We start from the raw sequence: 21,890 nt of genomic DNA, 5'->3' as shown, positions 1-21,890 counted from the left end.
AATGCATCTCCTTTAATTTCTGAGGAATGGGAAACATCTTTGCTAATTGGCATTCCCCTCTCCTTGCCATCCAAAATCAGGATTTGTGAAAGAGGGGAAGTAAAAGTTACTTCTCAGGGTAATTTCCAAGCAGAAGAGCTTACAGCTGACAGACTCCTAACCAAGAACGTTGACAATGTACTAGAGTTCATTGCTATCTCTTGTTCTGCTTTGAGATACTAGAAGTTACCATTCTGGAAAATCCCTTTCAGTTTGACTTAGTTTCACAATTTCTGTACAGTTAAGCAACTGCAGCTCATACAGGTTTCAAGAACTGAACAAAAACTGCCCCAAGGTGCTTAAAACCACAGGCTGGGACTGATAGCTGCAGCTTTAATTCCCCCCAAGGCCTGGGTGAGGGACAGGGAGCTTGGCAGTGACCACAGGGAGCACTGTGAGCCCTGGGCTTCTGCTGCACGTGGGATTTATTTTCATTTATTGTTTGGAGGTGTGCTTGTGTCACGTTTAGACTGTGAATCCTCCTCTGGCCAAGGAGTGAAGGGTCAGGAGGAGGCTGGTGGGATGGGGTCTCCAGGTAAGGGTCAGGAGGAGGCTGGTGGGATGGGGTCTCCAGGTAAGGGTCAGGAGCAAGGTGGTGGGATGGGATCTCCAGGAAAGGGTCAGGAGGAGGCTGGTGGGATGCGGTCTCCAGGTAAGGGTCAGGAGGAGGCTGGTGGGATGGGGTCTTCAGTGAAGGGTCAGGAGTAGGCTGGTGGGATGGGGTCTCCAGTGAAGGGTCAGGAGGAGGCTGGTGGGATGGGGTCTCCAGTGAAGGGTCAGGAGGAGGCTGGTGGGATGGGGTCTTCAGTGAAGGGTCAGGAGCAAGGTGGTGGGATGGGGTCTCCAGGCAAGGGTCAGGAGCAAGGTGCTGGGGTGGGTTCTCCAGTGGGTGTTGGGGTACCCAGCTCTGGCTGTGGCCGTGTGGGTTTCCTCTTGGCTCTGTGTGTAGCAGCTTTCCCTTGGGAATTGCAGTGACTGAAAACCAAAAGCAAAAAAAAAAAAGTCCCCATGGAATGATGATATAAACTGGAGCCACAGATTGTCAGGGAATTGTCCACAGTTGCAAAGCTCCAAACACAACCCCTGTTCCCCTGTTGTTCCTGGTGATGCATCTCCATCAAACTCCTGGGAATACAGTCGTGTTTTTAAAGCAATCCTCAGTTGGGTGACCCCAATAAATCCTGGGGCAGTGTCAGTTGGAAATGCCTGGGAGCCCTGCAGCTTGCCCAGCCTCGTGGCACTCGTGTTTCCCAAGCCTTACTTGGGAAGGCAGCGCTGGGGAGAGGGGGATAACTGGGGGCTGAGGTCATTGTTTGCTTCAGAGCCCTTCAGAGGGACAGCCCGGCCTGGCTGCTAATGTAAACATAGTGTAAAATGTTTATCACCAGCTTTGTCATTTGCCTTATTTGTCAGGGAATCTCGGGGAGAATGAGAGGTTTTCTGGTGCTGTGGAGGGAGTTGCAAGATTTCCATAAAAAGGCAGAGTCCTTGCTTGGGTGAGCAGAGAGACTCTGCCTTGGCAGCCCTAGGTAGACCTGACCTTTTCCAGAGAGAAAGTCCTGACCTACATCCTTCCCTGCTGGAGGTGTGTGGGAAGGAGTAAACCTCTCTCCTGGTATCTTTTTGATCTAATTTTCTTGTCCAGTGCTCATTGTTGTGTGCATTAAAATGCTGAGAAGCTGAGGACAGGCCTTCTCCCCATCTCTCTCCAGCTCGTGCTCTCCATCCTCTTCCTCTCCAAGCACCCCCAGGCTCACAGGTCCAGCTGTGGGCATCTCCTACAAACTGGGGCTGTCCCAGCATCCCTCTAAACCTGAGTGCCCAGGTGGAAAAACCCCCAAACAATCCAGTGCTCTTGCTATAGGGATATTTGTTCTCAGGAGCACCCAGAGAAGGGGAGGCTGCTGCTGCTCTCAGAAGGCAGGGTCACAGATTTGTGTGTGCAGGGGCTCTTTTAACTCTAATTTTACTCTTTTACCTCTTTAACTTTTACTCTTTTAACTTGTCCTGCTTTCCAGGTCGTCGCTCTCTGAACAGAGCACACCATGCGTGAGTACAAGCTGGTGGTCCTTGGTTCAGGAGGTGTGGGGAAGTCTGCTTTGGTGAGTTTGGGAAGCACTTCTGAAACCAGTACAGAGGCTACAGAACTGGCTGATCTTCTGGCAATGAACCCATTGGGGTGTTTATTCCTTTTGACACTTGTAGTGACTTCCACACAGCTGCTCTTAGGCTGCTGGAATATCTGAGCTTGTGCCACATTTTTGGAGAAGCAGAAGGTGATGAATTGCTGCTACAATAATTAGCATTTCCTTTCCCCTCCCCACGTGGGTGCAGTGTTGTAAGTGACTGCATGGCTGTATCTGAGCACTAAAAGCTGAGCAGGAGCAGTGAGTGCAGCCTGGCCCTGCATGGCAGTGAGTTAGTGATGCTGCAGCCTCTGAGCTCCCACCCTGGAGAGACCCCAGACAAGCCAGGACTGAAACCATGGGGCAGGATGAGAAGTCACCTCCAACGTGTCCAGTGCTGAGGATAAGCAGACTGATGACACTTTGCACTCCTGAAGTACTTGTGTTGTTCCTAATAAGAGGTTTACATAGCAGAGTAGATAGTAAAGCATTGTAAGGTTTCTTGTAAGGTCACTGTAAGATTTCTGTCACCTGTTTATCACAAATCACTCAAGCAGCTCTCCAACAAGAAAGGCAAAGAACTGGTCAAGAGTGGAGTTATCTAAACCAAGGAACTAAGCAGTGTTCCTTTCCACAGAAGAGGATAATAGCTGCCATTCACATCCTAGATGCTGCTTCTTGTTCATTCCTCTGAAATGGGCTGCTAATAATCTTGGTAAATCACCTGCAGAATTCAGATGAGCAGAGGAAAGATTATTCATTTCCATACCAAATTTTACATACTTTTTCCTTATACCATCCTAATCTTCACAAGATGTGTCAGTTCTTTTTGATCCTCTATTCTTCCCCAGCAATATGTATTACTTTTTCCACCAGCAGCCCTTGATTGAGTGTCTTGCTTTTGTTATGTACTATTGAAAGACTTGCTAGGTAAATCAGGTGCTGCTTAATATACTGTACATAAAAATCATTCAGCCTCTGATGGGCTCTGAATTTCCTTATTTGTGATGTGCAGTCTGAGTCAGCATCCATCATTGGAATTTTTAAAAGCTGAAATGCAAATACTTGGTCTGGCAAACAAAAGTTGCATTCTTTTTGACAGCCAAGATGCTAAGTAAGCATATATTGTAATTCATATGCAACACTGATGCCTTTCTAACAGGACACTAAGTGCCAATTAGCAGCTAAGAGTGGATAATATTTAGCTTTCAAGATGTCTGTGTACTGATTTGCAAACATTAGCAAGCAGAGGTCAGAAGGTTGGATTTAAAATCATGTGGTGGTCACTTTAAAATTTCTTTCTTTGAACTGTGGAAACTAAAATGCCTCACAAAGAGGCTGGTGTTTGTTTTCAGTTCTGTGTTTTTACAGACTGAGTGTAGATTACAATATGGTGTTGTTTCACTGCAAATCCTCCTTATTGTTTTAACTCTTCTGTGCCAATATGATGCTGATTGTGCCTTTAGGTAGGGATGGGCATGTCCTGAGATCTGAATGTCCACATCTGAATGACAGCTTGATGGGAAATGAAACATTTGCCCTGAATAATTTTATAGGGGAAGAAGGACTTCCTCTTTGAAATGAATGCTCTTTCCTTCTTTAATGTTTTAATACAAATTCAGTATCTAGAGTTGCTCCAGATTTAATTTCTTGCTCTGAAATGTGCCTGTGCTCCAGCCACGTAATCCAGAGTAGCTCCAGTGGAGCTCTGATGGGATTGAACTGAACTGGGGATTTTCCACAGGTCACCAGTTCTTCTGATTGAATTTGAAGTCTTCCATATTTGGTGTTTTTTATTCTTCTAAGGTTGCAGACTGTAGTAAAGGCATGTTTGGGGATGTCATCTTCTATGAAAAAAAAAACCAAACCAGCAAACAGGTTACACCTCCAAAAAGTCTTGAAAATACACTTGTATAAAATAATTCTTAAAACAACAGAAACTATGCCCTCTTTATTTTGAAAAACTGAAGTCTCTCTCCTCCCTACTACTGAATTTTAGCAGCAGTGATGAGTTGCATTGGTGTTACTTTCATAAAGTGCTGTTTGGTAAATGTTATGATCCTGTTCAGTTCACTTATTTTTTTTCCCCTTTCCTCTCTCCCCAGACTGTACAGTTTGTTCAGGGAATTTTTGTTGAAAAATATGACCCCACAATAGAAGATTCATACAGAAAGGTAAAATAACATAGTTTTATTTCTTCCAAGTCTCATAGAGCTTGCTTCTTTTTGATAATGCAACAAAAGCTTATCAGAATGAGAAAGGGCTTTTTCTCAGAAAATGTTATGGCTGCAATTTCATTTTGTTGTTTGCTTTTAGCAGTGGCTGTTTTGCCATTTAGTTCAAATGCCTTCTGCTTGGTTTGAGGCATATAAAAAATTCTTTACAGCTGGTTTGGATGCAGTCTTGAAATTGCTGAGCAAAAGTCCAGGTCAGGATCCCTCATGCTGTTGTTTTACTTAATTCTGCCAACAGAGCTGCTTTCCTCCCTCAGCTGATGTCAAGTAACCCTTTGTTTTATGGATTAGCATAGATGTTGCCATCATTAAAGGCTCTGAAATGGGTGGCTGGCTGGCTTGCTTGTAGAGGGATGCCTGGCAGAAGCAGAAATGAAGTTGATATTCCTCTTGCCTGTCCCATTTCAGAGCCATTCCAGAGTCCCATTGTCAGAGTCTCTGATTTTAACTGCATTTTTCTCTTCCCTTTCTCCCCAGCAAGTGGAAGTAGACTGCCAACAGTGTATGCTTGAAATCCTCGATACAGCAGGGACAGTAAGTGCAGTTTCTTTTTCTTATTGGTGTGGAGTGTCTTTGTGAAGAATGAGGTGAGATGTTAGGAGGGGAACTCACCCTGGTGCAATAATCCTGCCCAAACAAAACCCAGAGAGAGCCCTTTGCCACGCCAGTGTCACTCACCCTGCAAGTCCTGCCACTGAGTAAACAGCCCTGTAATGGTTGAGCACACATCACAGGGGGGGGAACATACTTCCTAAAAGTTAGTTTTATTTGGATAGCTTTGAAAATTACCAAGAGCCAAGCAAAGGCATGGAAGCAGAGCTCATTGTCCCGTGGTTCTGGTAAAGCTTTGTTTCACAGCTGAGGACAAAGGTGGCTCTGCTCTGGTACAGAGTTTCCAGCCTGCTCCTACATTTTCTTGCAGTGTTTGAGCCATTTTCATTCCAGAGATGACAACTGTGTGACTGTGCCTGTTCAGAGGTGATCAGGCAGTGCCTGCCCACATGGTTGTGCCACAGTAGATCTCAAGTGTGTGCCTGCCTGCCCTGTTTCATATCGTGCTGGAGGAGGAAGTGAATTTCCTGTCCCTCTCCTTTCTCTGGGGAATTGGTCTGATGGCAGTCTCATGCTTAACAGCATTTTAGAAAAATCAATGGAAGGTCACTACAAAATACTGTCACCCAAACCTTAACACTTTGCATTATGGCAACTGTCCCTCAATGGATATATTTTTATTTTTCCTCTTGATCTTTATCCCCTTTTTTCCAAGAAGCCTACATCTCTATTGGGGAAAAAACAAACAAACAAAAACCCCAAAAAGAAACAGACAAGCCAACAAACACAAAGGGAAAGAGTTGTGTTAGTACTTTCATTAAACTTGCAGTTTTGGTGGATCTCTGTGAGGGGTGAAAACCTAAGTGCATGCTATACAGTGCTGTGTTCTTGTTCATTACAAACTATTCCTTTGCAAATAAATGCTCACCAGCTGACTACTCTTTTAAATATCTGATTACAGGAGCAATTTACAGCAATGAGGGATCTGTATATGAAGAATGGTCAAGGGTTTGCACTAGTATATTCTATAACAGCACAGTCCACGTTTAATGACCTACAGGACCTTCGGGAACAGATTTTACGGGTTAAGGACACTGAAGATGTGAGTGAAATGGTTTTTACTTTGCACATGTCTAAAAGTAACTCTAAGCATCCAGGAATTTGGGAGCAAAGTTTCTTTCTAAGAATATTATTTGCTCTATACCAGAGGTTTGTGTTGAAATAAGTTTGCTTAGCATTGTTGGTTATTTTCAGCCTTGTTATTTGAGGTCCAACACCTATTCAGGGATAAGAGTGAAACCAGATTTTCACAAGTACTGGAAGGCCAACAAACAGTCTTTGGGAATGGTGGGAGTTGATAGAAAAAAAACCCCACCACACAGCAACACTTTCTGGGTTTTTTTTCCTTCTCTCCTTTTAACTGTGTTCCAGTATTTGCATTTTCTTCTTTCAGTGTGCTTTAGCAGTTCTTTATTTCCCTTGAGATAAGGAAAAATAATAGTTGAACTCACCAATAATAATGTTCTCAGTAGCTCTGCAGCTCTCCTACAATGGAGATTAAAACTGCTTTTCCTAAGTGGAGACTAACATTGCTTTTCCTAACTGTGTGAAGTGGAAATGGAAGTACAAACGTGTGACATTCTGTATCTTAAGTCACTAAGACTCTGGGAGAGTCTGAGCTAGCGATGCAAGATTGTCATTCTGGTTGTTGAAATCCCTTTTTAAAATGAGGAAAAATTACACTGGGTGGTTTGTATTCAGTCCTGTTAGACAGAAGAAATATGTTTGCCATATTTCCAGTTGAGACCTCACCTCCTGTCCCTGGAGCTGCTTGGCAAGCTCTTCATTTTCTGTGATGGAGATGCTGGTGGCTTTTGCCATGGTAGCCGTGTGACTGCAGAGACTTGTGGGAACCCTCTCTCTGAGCTTCCTCTAAAAGAAGTGGAAGTTGGGGTTTTTTTTTGCCTAGCAGTTGGTAAGGTATTCAGAGGTTTGCCCTGAAGAGTGTGAAAAATAATTGCTTTCCCTTTCCTTTGGCCACTGACAGCTTAAACTCAGCAGCAGCGCCCGTGGTTGCTGTTGGGCTGTGCCAGGGCTGGGGCTGATCCTTCCATGTCCCATTACCTGGTTCTGAGTGGCTTTGGTTTCCTCCTTGCTTTCCCAAGCTTCTCTTTGTGCAGAGCAGGTTTCATGGAGGTGGGGATGGTGGTTGCTGGGCCCCCTGTGCCCTTTCCAGAGCCAGTGCTTGGCTCAGCTGCACTCGCTGGAGCGGAATTTGCACCGTAAGCTGGTCACGTTTGGCAGACAATAGGGACTGTTGCTTTCATTTTTACTTCAGTGGTTTGATTTAATCATTAAAATGCATTTATTTATTTTGTGTAAGAGGGATGTTACTTGTTGAATCCAAGCCTGAGAACCTTTTGAACAATTAAGCTGTGTTCTGCTGAGTTAGGAAATCACGCCCGGTCCTGTATTTAGTGTCAGAATGTGGCTCTTAAAATCCTGATACTTAAACCATTAGATGATGTATTTCTAACAAAGTTTAAATTCCACTCTTCTGCATGAAATAGTAAATGATCAAAAGCTAGTTGTTCATAAACTGCTTTTGCTCTCATGATAAACAGTTGTTCCCTTTTTGAGGGAACCTGACGCAGAGTTCCATGTCTGTCAGACCTTTACAGCTTACCAGTCCAAGGGCCACTTATTTTTCTGAAAGTGTTCAAACCACATTTTCATGTTTTGGTAGGAGAGAATTGCTCCTAACTCTCTAGGAAACTGTAAAGAATGGGACTAAGGTGATAAGGTTGTAAATATTCTGTTGGTCTCTCATGTGAATTAAGTTTTTTTGGATTTGCCTCATCTGTATTGTGAGTTGAGGTTTCTGATGTAGTAAATAAAAGTTATTTCTCACAAAAAAAGAAGTGATCATTTTCTAATACGTACATCTGTGAGTTTTAAACATAAAAATCATTCTTGAGTGTAGTTGAGCTGGGAAAGGACTACACCACTGAAGTAGATTAAAATCATATGGTCTGTTGTAAAACACCAAAGGAAGTGGATAATGATTTATTTTCCAGCTGGAAAGTACTCATTTTTTGTTCAGAGAGTTAAAAGCTTCAGGAAATGGAGCGGGGTGCACACCCATTATCAGCAGCTCTGTGGGGTTTTTTTCTCCTTTCACACAGCACAAGGCAAACAGGATGCTGGGCTGTGTGCTGTGGTCTCAGCATCCCCCTGAGCTCTGGCTCTGCCATCCCCTCAGATCTCTGCAGGTTGTAAAATCAAACTTGAAAACTAGATGTAACTCCCTGTCACGGTTTAACAAACCAGGACACTCACCATTCTTGGGAGCATCAAGTCCTGAGCTGCATCCCTGTGCCCTGCCAGGCCCTGCTGCAGGATGGGGGGCTGTGGGGAAGGGTCCTGCAGGATCTGTGCTGCAGTCACAGAATCCTTGGGGTGTGGAAATGTCCCCTGAGGACAGGTTGTTTTGGTTGTTACAGAGTGATTTTGGGTGCTTTGGGTGGTTTTTTTTGCTTATTTAAGGTCTTTTCTACCTGTTTGTGCCATTGCAATGGGCTGTGGCTGTGGTAGGAGTGGCTGAGGAGCAGAGGGAGCCTTTGGAAGTTGTACCAGGGCATTATTTCTATTTCTGGCTTTAATCTGTGGTTTTGCCCATTTTTTTCCTCCTGGGGGCTGGCTTTAATCTATGGTTTTGCCCATTCTTTTCCTCCTGGAATCAGGAGCTGTAACTTGTTACCTGTACATAACATGAGAGCAAGTCTCCTGCTGCTTACACTCCCCAGCCATTCCTCTGGCACTTTCTGGGACAAGCAGCTTTCTGAGTCCATGCAGATTGCACCAAGAAAACACAACCCTGAAGACACCACGGGGCTGTAGCTGAGACAGGGCCCCTCCTTTCTGCTCTCCCCCCTCTCCCAGGGACCCATCCCTGCCCTGCAGCCTGGTGCAGACACCTGGGTAAGAAGGAGCATTTCCTAAGCCAAGCTTGTTTTCCCAGAGAATTCTGGTTTTCTGTAGGAAGTGTCTCAAGGACCATGGTGTTTCCCCAAGGCACTTTCTCCCTCCTGAAGCAGAGAGCAGGTGACTCACCCAGACACTGCAGAAAGGCAGCAGCCTGAGGAGGGGGGCAGATCCCCTCCCTTCCAGCACTGGCTGGAGCAGTGATTTGCCCATATCTGCATCATGGGTGTAGGAGGAATCTTCTGAACACGTATCTGATGCTTGGTTTAATGTTGCATGGGATTATTTATTGGAAGTGATGTCCTTTCTAGAGCTGAGCTGCTGAGTGATTTCTAGCTGGAATAGTTCTAAGCCAGCACAGGGTTTGTGCCTTTTTTTAGTGCACATCCTCTTCTCTGTGCATGTGCAAAACGTGTCAGTAGCATGATGCTGTATTGAGATGGGAAAGGCAGGTGAGCTGGTGTGAGAAAACTTGGCAGCACAAGACTATTCCTTTTTGTTCTGTGTCCTTGGCAGTGGTTTGCAAAGGTGCTTTCGTTTATTAGTGTGTGGCTTGACAGCAGGTTGACAAGATGGGTCAAAGGGGCTCAAACACAGAATATTTCACACGTGCTGTATGTTCTGCTGTCTGAAACAGGCTCAGCTGGCAGGCAGTCTAGCCTGTTGCCACATGACAGTTCTGAAATGCATTTCAGTTCTACATGAAGCTTTTGATTAGTATGGTGTTGGTTGTAGAGACCAGAACATAAATCTTTACAGACTTAAGGTTGTGCTGAAATAGCACTGGTTGTATGGTGTCCTCTGGGTGTTTCAGCATGGACTTTCTTGAGCATCTTAATTCCAGCCTAGTGTCTGAGCTCAGCTAAACTTATGATTTTTATTATTTTTCATACTAAATTGCCTCTTTCCCTCCTCCTGACATGCCCTCACAGCCCATGCTTACATTAACTTGCTGCTGTATCTCTTGCTTGTCTCCTCTCCAGGTTCCAATGATTCTGGTTGGCAATAAATGTGACCTGGAGGAAGAACGTGTAGTTGGCAAAGAACAGGGTCAGAACTTAGCAAGACAGTGGTGTAACTGTGCCTTTCTAGAGTCATCTGCAAAGTCTAAAATCAACGTTAATGAGGTAATTATCAGCTCTCCACTTGTTGTTCCACTTCAGCATGAATGCCATCTTAAACCCACAGGCAACCCTTGGTGTATTTCTTAATCAGGAAGATTCAGGATGATTCTGAAATATCAGCCTGGGACAGGCTTGCAGTGCAGAGTGTTTAGCTGCTGCTTTCTGTTTGGTTCAAGGAGATCTGCTCCTTTTTCTCTGTAAAGGGTGGGTGACTTCTCCAGGTAAGTACTTTTTATAGTCTGTGTCAGAGGACATGAACAGCAGAGGGTCCTGTGTGCGCCCAGTTAACTGGGTGACTCTTAGCTTAGATAAAGTTTATCTGGACAGGATACTTTTTCAAGGTAACAGCTATTCAGACTGTTCATTATGTCTCATTGTGTTCCATGTCATGCTGCATGGTGTTGCCTGTTGTTTTTGCAAGTTTTTTGGTCTTGGTTTTGGTTTTTTTGCAAGTTTTTGCTTCTCACATTCCTGCGAGGTCTGGCTGCTCTGCAGCCCTCCCCTCTCAGCCCTCCTCTGCTCAGCCACTGCCTTACTGAGACCATGGCCAAAAGGAGATGTGCCCAGCAGTTCCCCATCCCTAAGTAAGCAACCCCTCTGCCCTCTGTGTGCCCTGTGCAGCTCCCTGGGGTGAGGTGGCTCTGCCAAGGGAGCTCTGCTTGACATCAGGCACCAAGTTTTTATTTTCTGCCGTGAATTATCTGACTGTGACAGAGACCAGGTTTCCAGGCACAAAAGCTAAGGTGACCCCATCGAGCATAACTGGTTTGGTGCCAGGAGATAACTGGGCCCGTTTAGGAGGCTGGGAGATAAGCAGGAGCAGCAGGAGCTTGGACTCAGCCTTGTCCTGGCAGCTGGAGGGACATGCGCAGCAAAGCCTGGGATGGGAGGGCAGGGAAGGGAAGGGACCTGCAGCTCCTGTGCTTGGGATTAGCCTGCTGCAGGCTGCACTAATCTCCCCCAGTAAATATAGCTCACTGAGCTAGATTGCTGCCAGGAGGGATTTTTAGTTAGTTATTTATTTTATTTTACTGTGTGTGTCTGAGCTGTAGTAAAACTCTGAGTGTTAATGCAGAACTGGTGGCTCAGTCATGGAGCAGATGAAGAAAGAGGATAACAAATTCCATTTGATGTGTAGTGGCAGAGTTTGTGTCAGGGACTGAAGCCTCTTGTTAGCCACAGGTGCCTGAAAACTCTGTGAAGGGTCTGTGCAGGAGAGGGGATTCTCAGGAGGCAGAACTCTGTGTCTCTGCATGCAGTCAGCCTTCCTGTCTGCAGCCTCATCTTGCCTCCAGTGAGGCTCAGATCATAGAGAAGGAAATTATAAACTTGAAAGGTGGATTTCTGGTTTTGTTGTTATCTTAATTTTCCGGGCTTCTGCCAGTTTATGTTGTCTGGTCATGAAAAGCAGAAAAACCTGAGGAAAGCAAAGAGAAAAACCACTATGGATCAAGCAGGTTATTGTAGTGGTTATTTGTTCTGCTGGCTCATAGACTGAGAAGTGTTTGTGTTATTCTGGGGACTGGATTTTTTATTTTTTTTTAGCCAGTTTTGGACTTTCTAACTTTGTTAAAATCTGGCCTAAAGTGTGATAAATTTATTTGTGCTGAAAGTGAAACAAACCTCTCCTACAGTAAATTTTACATCAGCGTAGAGGATGCCAGATATTCATTGGTTTCTCCTAAAGAACCTTTTTTTGTGTCTCATTTGTACACTTTTGAAAACCTTGGCTGTGTCCATTGGGCAATCCAAGCTGTTAGTTTTACCTGAGGAAGGAAAATGCAGCAATAAAGGAGTAAAGGAGCTGTGTGAGCAGCTCAAATGCTATTTTAAAATACTGTACATGAGAGCTTGATAAAGCTCCTGTCTTGTTCATTTCATCAGAAACTATTTAACTGTGCATTAGTGCTTTTTCATGTAGGTAGGAGCAGGAAAATCTTAAATTTCCAGTTGTTGTGATTTGGTATGAACTGTTTCTTTGTTTTCTGAATTTCCTTGGAATCAACAAGAATTTGTGAGCTGTCAGCCACTCCAGGAAGGAAAAGAAGTAAACAAGAACAAGGGTGGAGCTTTCCAAAGGTTTAAATATTTCTCTTCAATACTGTGACCCAGCTCTAAGTATTTTTGCAAGGCTCATTTTGCTATAAATGGGTTGAGTATTGCTGGGAAAACAAATCACAGCAAAAGCCTTCACAAGAAACATCTCTGAAGCTGAAAGAGGCCCCTGTAGTCATCCCCTGCTGGAAATGTCTGAGTTCAGGGCAGCTGATTTGCTTTTCCTTGCTAATTTTATTAATAATGTCAAATTATTAATCTAGGCAAAGAGGTGATTCTGTTGAGAAATACGTTTTAGTAAAGGCAAGTACTTGAACTTGTAGAACTTCAGGTACCAGGGAAGAGGATCAGCTTAACTATTTTTGACACTTTCATAGTGTTTTATCACTTTGATTTTTCAGTTTGTGGGTTTTTTGGTTTTTTTTTCAGATCTTTTATGACCTGGTCAGACAGATAAATAGGAAAACACCAGTGGAAAAGAAGAAGCCTAAAAAGAAAACCTGTTTGCTGCTTTAGACTCCAATCGTGCAGCAGCTCTGAGCCAGGTAAGAGGTGTCTGAACTCCACCCCCAGCTCAGGACCCTTTTTCCTGCCATATACTCTCTAATAGAAAATTCCTTAAAAGTCAGTTCTCCTGAGTGACCTGTCAGAGAAATCTCTGGTGCTCTGCCTTTCCCCTTTTGCTTGGGTTGAGGAGTGTGACTGAGCATTAGTAACCTGAGCTGATGGAATGGGCAAGGAGCTTCCTTCTCACCCCTGCACTTTCTCTCTCTGTGTGGTGACACCAGGGCTCAGTTTTGCTTCCTTTTCATCCTCTGATGAAATTCAGCAGCATCTATCTAACTTGTGTTATTACTGCAGCTGCCTTCCCAGTCCTTGGTGATATGGGGACAATTGCAAAGCAGCTTGGGTGGGACAGGGATGTTATTGGCACAGAAATAAAAAGCTACCCACCAAAAAAAACCAAAACAACAAAACCAAACCAACCCAACACCAAAAACCAAACAACCAACCTCAGAATGAAAACAAAAAACCACCTCAAGGTTGGACATAGCTATAAATAATCTTCCTGTGTATCTTGGCAGGGTACTCCACGTGCTTACAGCTCTCCTGTCATGCTCCTGAAAGAAAAGAGCATTTCTGTAGCTTCAGGTTTGGGGCAGAGCAGTGTCCTGGGGCTGCAGCTCACGGGTGTTGTGCACAGCACCCTGCAGAGAGGTGTGGGGCAAGGGGACAGCTCAGCTCTAGGAAGGAAGGAAGGAAGAGGCAGTGAGAAGGTCCCAAAGGGACAGCCTGGAGAGGAATGAGCTGTCCCCACTGCCTGCCTCAGCTGGGGCTCTCAGGCTGGTGGTTTCTGAGAGCTGTCAGGAGGTGTTTCTGTTCTGTGGTGTCATCAGCTGGTACTGAGGAGCCCCTGTGCTGCAGTGCTTAAAGCAAACTGCTGGTCATAGAAGGATTTCAGGGGTGAATTCCTGCAAACAGGTGGCTCTGCCTTCTGCCAGGGCTGAGGTTGATGCTGTAGGTGGCCATCTGTGTAGCCCAGGTCTGATGGAGGAGGGGAAGAGGAGCCTTGCAGTTAACCTGACCCCTAAGGAGCTGTGCTTTTTGGGGTGAGGAGTCTCTTATCCTCAGCTTTGAATGCCAGAAAACAATAGCTGAGGGTTGTGGGGCAATGATGACCGTAGAAAAAGAAACTGGAGAGTCTCAAGGGGCTTTTCCTGTTCCTAAGGTGGCTTATCTGAATTTAGCTCTGTGGTGTCAGCTGGGGTGACTCCTGAGTGTTCCTGGCTGGGCTGCCAGGCAGTGATGTGTCCTGAGGCATCAGCCTCCTGCACTCACCATGGGACTTCTCCTAACACTGACTTCTCCTCCTGCCCCTAGATCTGCTCTGGATGCTCAAAATACTTCCCACTGTCTCCCCTTTCTCTCTTCCCAATTCCTTGCCTGTCTGGTGCAGCTGGAGTGGGGCTCAGGGAGGTCCCCAACTCCTCAGAGTTTTATAAAAAAGATGAAACCCTTCTCCCACACGTTGTTCACCCACTGCTGACTCCAAACTCCTCTGGAAGGGGCTGCCTGGCTGTGGAGCAGGGTTTGGGAGGGCACTTGGAAGGGCAGTGCTGTGTCCTCAGCAGGGTAGAGGTTCCCCTGTCACTGCTGTGCTGCAGAAATGATGAAACAAGAGCTTTGGGTTTCAAGAGCTGAATTTCCACAGCCTCTTCTCCTTCTGCACCCCCAAACAGGGAGGAGTGTAGGAACTGGAGATAAGCTCCTCCTGCTGGAATGCTTCATGGTTTCCCAAGCTGGGGATGGGGAGGTGTCCAGGGAAGATTTCAGCCCTTGGTTGGAGATGGTTTCATCTCTTCAGCAGGAATATCTCTGCATCATCTTGTTTTTTCTCTTTCCAGATTGCAGGAATGAAGAACTGTTGCCTAAATGGAAAGTGCCAGCATTCCCGACTTCAAAACCTTATGGAAATGAATAACATATCTGAAGAAGCTTCTCCTGTTTTTTATATAATATGAGAAGAATTTAGATCTTAAAATGGTTTGCACACAACCCCTGGAAAAAGAAATTGCTCTGTGTATATCTCTTGGAAACTGAAGACAATAGTACTCCTCCTTTGCAATAGCAGTTAACAGATGTGAAAATAAATACAATTGACTCTAGTCTATGATAATACAAAGGAGCATGGATGCATTTCAATATCTAAATATTGCTACTATAATTAAAATTTCATATTGACCCTTTTATCATAATTTTTCCCCATCATGCACTAAAAATGTTCCACCATTATATTTTATATCTATAACTATAGATATATATTATCTGAAATTTCCCTTTGAACTCACTGCAGCAAATAACTTTTTGAGTCATTGACTTCATTTTATATTTAAAAGGTAAAGAATATCATTATTTTCATTCTGCCATTATATTCTAATTCAAAAAATGTTTGTGCATAATGCTTTGGAAAAATGGGTCTTTTATAGGAAAAAACTGGGATAACTGATTTCTATGGCTTTAAAAGCAAAAATATATAATATACTAAACCAACTCTAATATTGCTTCTTGTGTTTTTCTGTCACAGATTAAATTACAGCTTTTATGAATGATTAAATTTTAGTACATTTTCATTTTGTTTCTGTGTTTTTGTTATGGTTTCCAGGCACTGATTTTTATCCATGTTTTGTGAACTCCTCTTCCATCCTGGTAGATCGGGTCTGTTGTACCCAGTGCCACCAGTGTGTCTGCTGGTGCCACGCATCCCTCCTTGTTGGGTGGATCTGATCCTCCACACACCAAGTACAGCAGGATACTTCTCATTGCTGTGGTATATTCCTTTACATGGTTAAATTTGTATTCTGCTGCAAATCATTTCCTCTCTGCAGTTATTTTATAGGTATAAATATGTACTGAGGTCTGACTGATTCCTGCTTCAGCTCTTGGTGTTCTCTGGGGATGGTTCCCTGGTTTGGGTTTGTCCAAGCCCGTGGTGATTCCTCTTGGGGCAGCATCTCAGCACTGAGCTGGAAGCTGATTCTGTCACAAAACAGCTGCTTTTTAGACAAAATCTGCCTTTCTTTACCTGAGCTGCACAGTCAGCTGGAGGGGCTTGTCTTCATTTTTTACTTTTTTTTTTAAATACCTGTTCTATAAAGTTTAAAGGAGCAGGATATGAAGAGACCCATGGGTGCTCCACCTGGATCCTCCAGTAAATCCCATGCCTGGTGTGATGCTGCTGGAATTCCTGCAGTCCTGGAGGACTCTCTCCTGCTTCTCTTGGGAGTAAGTGAGAAGAGAAATGTGTGTTCACAGCGGGGAAAACTCAGGAGGGGCTTTTCCTGGTTGTTTAAATGGGAAATGTAAATGTCAGTGCTGGTGAACAGTTATTCCTGGACCCCTTGTATAGTTCTGTAGGAAACTAAGGGGGAGAAGTTTCTATAATAGGTTTTTCTAGAACTGTGTTATTGATGCAGCTGTTGAGTTATACAGAGATCCCAGTTTCTAAATGCAGCCCAAACAAGACTGGATGAAAATATTTGGGTGACAATAATGTGAACACATCTGCCTGCTTACAAGCTACTGGGACAAACACAGTTCCTGTTACCTGGTTCCCTTCAGCCTCTGCACTTCCTTTTCCAGGAGGAGCAGGAGTATTTGCAGGTTGGTTATCTTAACTTAATGTAAAACTATTTTAGTAATAAAGTAATTTTAATGCACTTACTGATTGCTAGATGCCTCTTCTATACAATCAGAAACCTAACCTTGCTTTTCTAGCTCCAGGGCAGTACCTGGGGTCACCAAACCTCACCCCATCAGTGCCAAGAGTGCTTCATACTGAAGAGCTGGCTCTGGTTCTGCTGCTCCTGGGGACAGGGAGCAGCCCAGAGAGACACCAAGGTCCTCATCCTCCTGGTGCTTTTCCACCTGAGCTTTGTGTCTGCAGCATCTCCCGGGGTTCCCTTGGTGTCTGTGTGGGATCAGCCTGGAGCAGCTCAAGCTTCTCCCCACGAGTGGGGACCCATGAGCATCCAAACCTTGGGAGAGGTCTCTGCTCCCATCACCTCGTGTCCCGCAGTCCGTGCGGGGTTCCAAGGGAGAAGGAAAGGTGGGGTAAGGGCTGTGGGAAGGGATGGAAGCGGGATGGAAACCCTTCCCGATCCTGCGGGATTTGCCACTAGATGGGGGTGTGGGAAAGGAGCCGGGGCCGGGCGGGCTCACCCGGAGAGCAGAGTTGGGAGGGGGAAGCCCAGGGACCCCTTTACTCACCCGATTTATTTTACTGCCATGGATTTTAGCACCAGAGCCCGAGCTCTGCCCGTGGGTGCGCTGCAGAACACGCGAGGAAGTTTTATACCGAGCCGAAGGTGTCCCAGAGCCCCCGGTGTTTGATTGGGTTAAAAAGGAATTTGCTGCAGAAAGTCCCGAAGAAAGGTTAAAATAAAAACCTTCCAGGTGTAGTCGCAGGCTTCTGCCTGTCACCAGCATCCAGTCAAGCACAGTGGCGTTTTCCCGGGAGGAATTGGACACATTTCCAGTTCCAGTGAAGCCCCGTGGTCCCCAGAGTCACCCAGCTCCTGTTTGCACTGACCACAGAGCCCAAGTGATTCCCTGCTCTCTGCACCCTCAGACTTCTCAGGATGTATCCATCTCTTTGCTGTGCTATCTAAAGGTTACTTCAGATCCCATTTTTCTGTCTAATGTGGGTTGGATCAGACAGGAACTGCCTGGAAACATCCTGCAACAGGAGAAACCTAATTAACGTGAAGTTCAGAGTCAACCTTTGCACAGGCACTGAACTAATGAATGTTTGATTCATTTTGCCAGGACCAGGCACTAGAGGAAGGAAACTGCATTCTACAGGGACCCAGGTGCCCTCCAGACCCCCCGTTGGGCTGCAGTGGGTTGGGGGGATGCCCCGGGGAGCTGGGTCCCTGCTCCCTCCAGAAGAAAACCCAAATTCAGAGAGGAGCCTGGGCAGGAGCAGGGTGAGGAGCCTCTCTGGAATATCCCCAGCAGCATCGTGAAGGTCTGGCACCAAAAAAAAAAAAATCCCCAGCAATAAAACCAGTGCTCAGTGGAGCCCAATGCCTGTGGGGTTTCCTGAGTTTAACTTGGATGGGTTACCAGGAAGGCGTTCAGTGGCCAAGGCAGAGTTTTCATCCACTGCTCATCTGGAACACCAGTTCCCCATCCAGCAGCGTGGCTGCTGGGAGCAGGGACAGGAGCTGGTGGGAGCTGGGCTGGGCAGCTCAGTGCAGAGCCCCAAGCCAGCCCTAGAAACGGGCTCATTAGAGGCCATGCCAGGGCTAATTAGCCAGCCCCAAGCTCCCAGTAGCCCTGGCACAGCCCTGTGCTGGTGGGGCTGCTCGGGGCTGGGGTTGGGCTCCTGTCTCCAGCTCAGTTACTTGCTGATTCCAGTGCTGGGAAGCAGTGTGTGTGTTACCCCAGGACTGACACCAGCCTTTCCTCCCTCCTTTTGCAGAGAACTTGCAGAGCAGCAAACTCAGCTCAGCCCTGCTGTCTGTCAGCAGAGAGATGAGTGATCCCCCCCCCCTATTCCCCCAGTCTGCAACCTCCTGGACCCTCTGTCCCTCGGGATGTGCTTTGGAGGTTGCAGCAGCAGCAGATGAAATCTTTTGTCAGAGATGTTGGACAAGTCAGTGACAGAGCTGCCACCCGAGGTGCCCATCCCTGCCCTTGCCTGAACCCCGGTGGCATCATCCCTGTGGGGACAAGGGGATGTGTGTGTCCCCCCCCTCTCCCACCACTCAAACCTCCGTGGCATTTCCCCGGGGCGGTACCAGTGCCTGGGGCCACGCTCCAGCCCCTTTCCCCCACGTCACGGGGGCTCGGGGGCGAATAAGGAGCTCGTTGTGTTGGAGAGGGGAGGTCCTGGCAACCTTCCCGAGCGGGGCATGGCCACAGCTGCTCCCCAGTGCCACCAACCAGCAACAAAGGACAAATTCATGGGGCTGAGAGTGGCTCTGGGGGCTCACACTGGGGCTTTATGGAGCTGGGGGAGGCAGCACTGGCAGCCTCCTGCCTCCAGCAGTGGGTGATGGACACCTTGAGCTGTCTGGGGCCACTTTGTGCTGTTTGGGGTCACTTTTGCTTGTAGGATGCTGCCCCAGCCTCCTGGGATTTATCTCCATGGAGTGCGGGTTTGCAGCCAAGAAAGGTGAGAACCTCTGGGTGTCCTTCAGAAGGACCCCACAGAGCAGCTGCCAGAGCTTCTCTGTAAAATAGTAATCAACAAGAATTTTGCCTTTTCTCCCCCACAGTTGTCTCAAATATAAATCAGGGTTTTGTTTGGTTTTTTTTTTGCAACCCACCTGGACTGAATGATGCTGGAGCTCAGTGAGAGCTGACAGCATCGCTGCTTCTGCCCTTCCCTTCCCAACTTGTTTCTTGGACAAACTGGCTTCTGAGATACTACCCCTTTACTCAGCCTTCCCCAGGGCCAAGGTTTGGGTGTAGCAGCTCGAAGCCACAGCCAGCCAGGGTCCTGCCACCATTTTTCACGTGGCTGCAGACTCAGCTGTGCCAGACTGCTGCTGCTGCTCTGTCAGGGTGGCTTAAGCTCAGAGGAGAACTCGTTTGGTTTGAAGCCATTTATGTTATTAAATATGAGTGCTGGGGCTCTCCTGGGGGTTAATTCTTTGTGACAAATGATGTTTGAAATGAGGGAGACCCAATGCTGGGGCTGTGGTTCATCTGCAGAGCAGGGGCAGAGGCTGCACCTTGATACCCAGCAGCTGAACTGCAAGAGGATGGGCCCAGAGTGTGACAGCAGTGACAGCAGTGACAGCAGTGACAGCCTGGGCAGGAGCATCTCCTGGTAGCAGGGTGAGGGCAGCACTTGCTCCCCTTGGGGTTTCTCTCCTGTGCTCTGCACCTCGGTCAGTGGCTCCTGATGCTGCCTGGTGCAGAAGTGCCAGAAATCTGGCAGGATGCCTGAGGAGCAAACAGAAGCCTCTTGTTTCCTGACATGCCACTGGAAACATACATGAATTTCAATGGAAACAAGAGAAACATCCATTTTCTGGAGGCCTCAAGCACAGGGATATGTTTTTGTCCTGTCTGTCTCTCCCAGGCTGGAGCTGAGCAAACAGTAATACCTTTTGCTGGCCCTAAAGAGAAGTTTTCTGCTCCGAATGTTGGGTTCTGATATGAAAGTCTCTGGAGGGCTCTGATGCAGGGGGAGGATGGAGGCAGCCAGCAGCCCCCAGGTCACCTGGATGGAGCCCAGAAGGGCAGAAACCCCCACCTGGGCTGAAAAGAAACCCCAGTGAATGGATGGTCTTGTCATCAGTTGGGTTTTACACAGTTAACCCCTCGGTGCCCTGAGAGCAGCTGGAAAGGCTGCCCCAAAAGAGGTTTTCTCCAAGAAACTCACGATGCCTTCTTGGGGATGGTTGGTTAAAGGGTGTCCTGTGTGGCTGTGTCACAGAGGGGATGTCCCACTCCAGGTTTCTCACCAGGTTTTGCAGGAGCAGGACCTGGATTTGCTGCACTCCTGGGCTCAGGGTGTTCCCTTTATTCAGTCCCTGATTTGGAGCCCGATTAGCAGCTGACAGGAAGCTTTTGGCCCTCTGCTCCTGAAGCAATCCATTTTTAGGGCGAGAGGGATTTGGTGTGAGATAAGCTTCCCAGAGCAGGGCCAGGACTGAAGTAATAATTGAGTAAGTGTGAGGTGGTGAACAAGACACGTAAGGATGAGTCAGGGCAGCTGGAGGCAAAGCTGCTGCCCTGGGAAGGAGGGAAAAGGCTCCTCAGAGTCTCCTCTGCTGCCTGCCAGCAGCCAGACCAGCCCTTGGAGTTGCTGGAAGTGGATTTTCTAGGGCAAAAAGTCCTGGAGGCTGCAGTGGGGTGCTGAGCTTCAGCCAGGGAGGCACGAGGTTGAGAATCTGGGGCTGGGACCAGGACCTGAGTGTCTCCTGTCCCTGGGAGCTGGGAATGTACTTGCTGTTGTATCCTGTGAGTTGTAGGTTCCTAACAGGCTTGGGGCTGTGCTGTTGCCATCTCCATGCTTCTGGATCTCCCAGTTCTTTAATGTGCTATCAATTTGTTTGGTTGCTGCTCTCGGTGGAGATGGCTTAATGGGAAGGAGAAGAAAACAGAGTTTATTTTTAGAAGCTGCAAAGAGTTCAACCCAAGGCAAATACAATTACTTCAGGTTGCATGCAGGCTTCTGAGCAGCAAAGAAAGAATATTTTCTATGTAGCAAATGCCCTAAAAACCAGTGCCAGGAAGTCACCCTGCAATGAGAGCATCACTTAACCATCTGAGGAGTAAATTGAACTCCAGAGGGGGGGAGGTGGCAGCTTCAGGCCCCCCAGTATTGCATCCAAACTCAGATGTCCCATCCCCTTGCATGGGGGAGCTGAGCAGTTCCTGCTGCTCCTGGCAAAGCCCCTCCAGCCCGGAAGCCTGCCTCTATACTCAGGGGTATTTTTCTGCTTGAAGGGACCTCCCAGATGCTATTCCTGGACCAGTTTTAGGGCATTCGTTGCCCGAAGGTTCTGCTGGGTTGTTTCTGGAGCCCTCGTGGCTGGGAAGAGGGGAAGGGATGGGAGAGCAGCTCCTCGGTTGAAAGCTTTCAGGCTGTAATTATGCTGAACAAGAGACTCTGAGCTAAATCTCTGTTTCTCTTGCTCTGCCTGAGTGAACACAAAGAGGAGAAAAGGACCGAACCAGAGAATTAAAACAAGCAATAAAATTGCACAGCGAGGTCTGTGGAACCTTTTTTTTTTTTTTTTCTCCTTGACACCCTCGCCCCCAACAAGTGCCACATGCCCTGTGTATAAATAGCAGCTGCCCAGACTTGCTTAATCATCCCACTGTTGCTTTATAATATTAATTAAACATTCCTCTGGGATTGTTAGCATCCTAATTACGTCGGGAACTTACAAAAGATGGTGAGGAAACCGAACAAGTGTGTGCTGGGGGATGCACAACCCCGAGTTTTTCACAACTGTGTTTAAAAAGCCCTCAAAGTTTCAGAAGATGCTGGGTAAGAGTTTTGAACAGCGACAGCTCCAGGGATGGTTTGAGGAACGGTCCTGGGGGGTCAGGAGAAGCTTTTTGCTCTTTTTTATTCTGCAGGGGTGTTTGGAGGGAGAGCTGGATGGGGGGGGGTGCAGCCTCTCCCCCCGGCCAGCCAGCCAGGAGGGAACCATCCCTGGCAGGAACCCACCGGAATCAAAGGCACAATTAATTGATTAATTAATTAATCCGCAGCTGCTCTGCGAGGGGGGACGAGGACAAGGGGCTCC

The 21,890-nt window shown here is 46.8% G+C and overlaps 1 protein-coding gene across 4 annotated transcripts in view; it reads left to right on the top strand.

The window, feature by feature from the left end:
* RAP1A (RAP1A, member of RAS oncogene family) overlaps window positions 1-15,245 on the top strand; it is a 28,456-nt gene extending 13,211 nt beyond the window's left edge. For all 4 annotated transcript variants that reach the window (XM_030465616.1, XM_030465615.1, XM_030465617.1 and 1 more), the window contains exons 3-9: window positions 2,058-2,141; window positions 4,271-4,339; window positions 4,877-4,933; window positions 5,913-6,053; window positions 9,919-10,062; window positions 12,544-12,659; window positions 14,520-15,245. In XM_030465616.1, coding sequence (XP_030321476.1) covers window positions 2,085-2,141; window positions 4,271-4,339; window positions 4,877-4,933; window positions 5,913-6,053; window positions 9,919-10,062; window positions 12,544-12,630 — 555 coding nt within the window. In that variant the 5' untranslated portion in view covers window positions 2,058-2,084 and the 3' untranslated portion in view covers window positions 12,631-12,659; window positions 14,520-15,245. The remainder of the gene's footprint in view (window positions 1-2,057; window positions 2,142-4,270; window positions 4,340-4,876; window positions 4,934-5,912; window positions 6,054-9,918; window positions 10,063-12,543; window positions 12,660-14,519) is intronic.
* Window positions 15,246-21,890: the final 6,645 nt, after the last annotated feature.

The sequence above is a fragment of the Calypte anna genome, chromosome 26 (assembly GCF_003957555.1).
Source record: "Calypte anna isolate BGI_N300 chromosome 26, bCalAnn1_v1.p, whole genome shotgun sequence".
NCBI lineage: Eukaryota > Metazoa > Chordata > Aves > Apodiformes > Trochilidae > Calypte > Calypte anna.
Note: the sequence above shows the minus strand (reverse complement) of the source record. Positions and strands in the feature narration are given on the sequence as shown.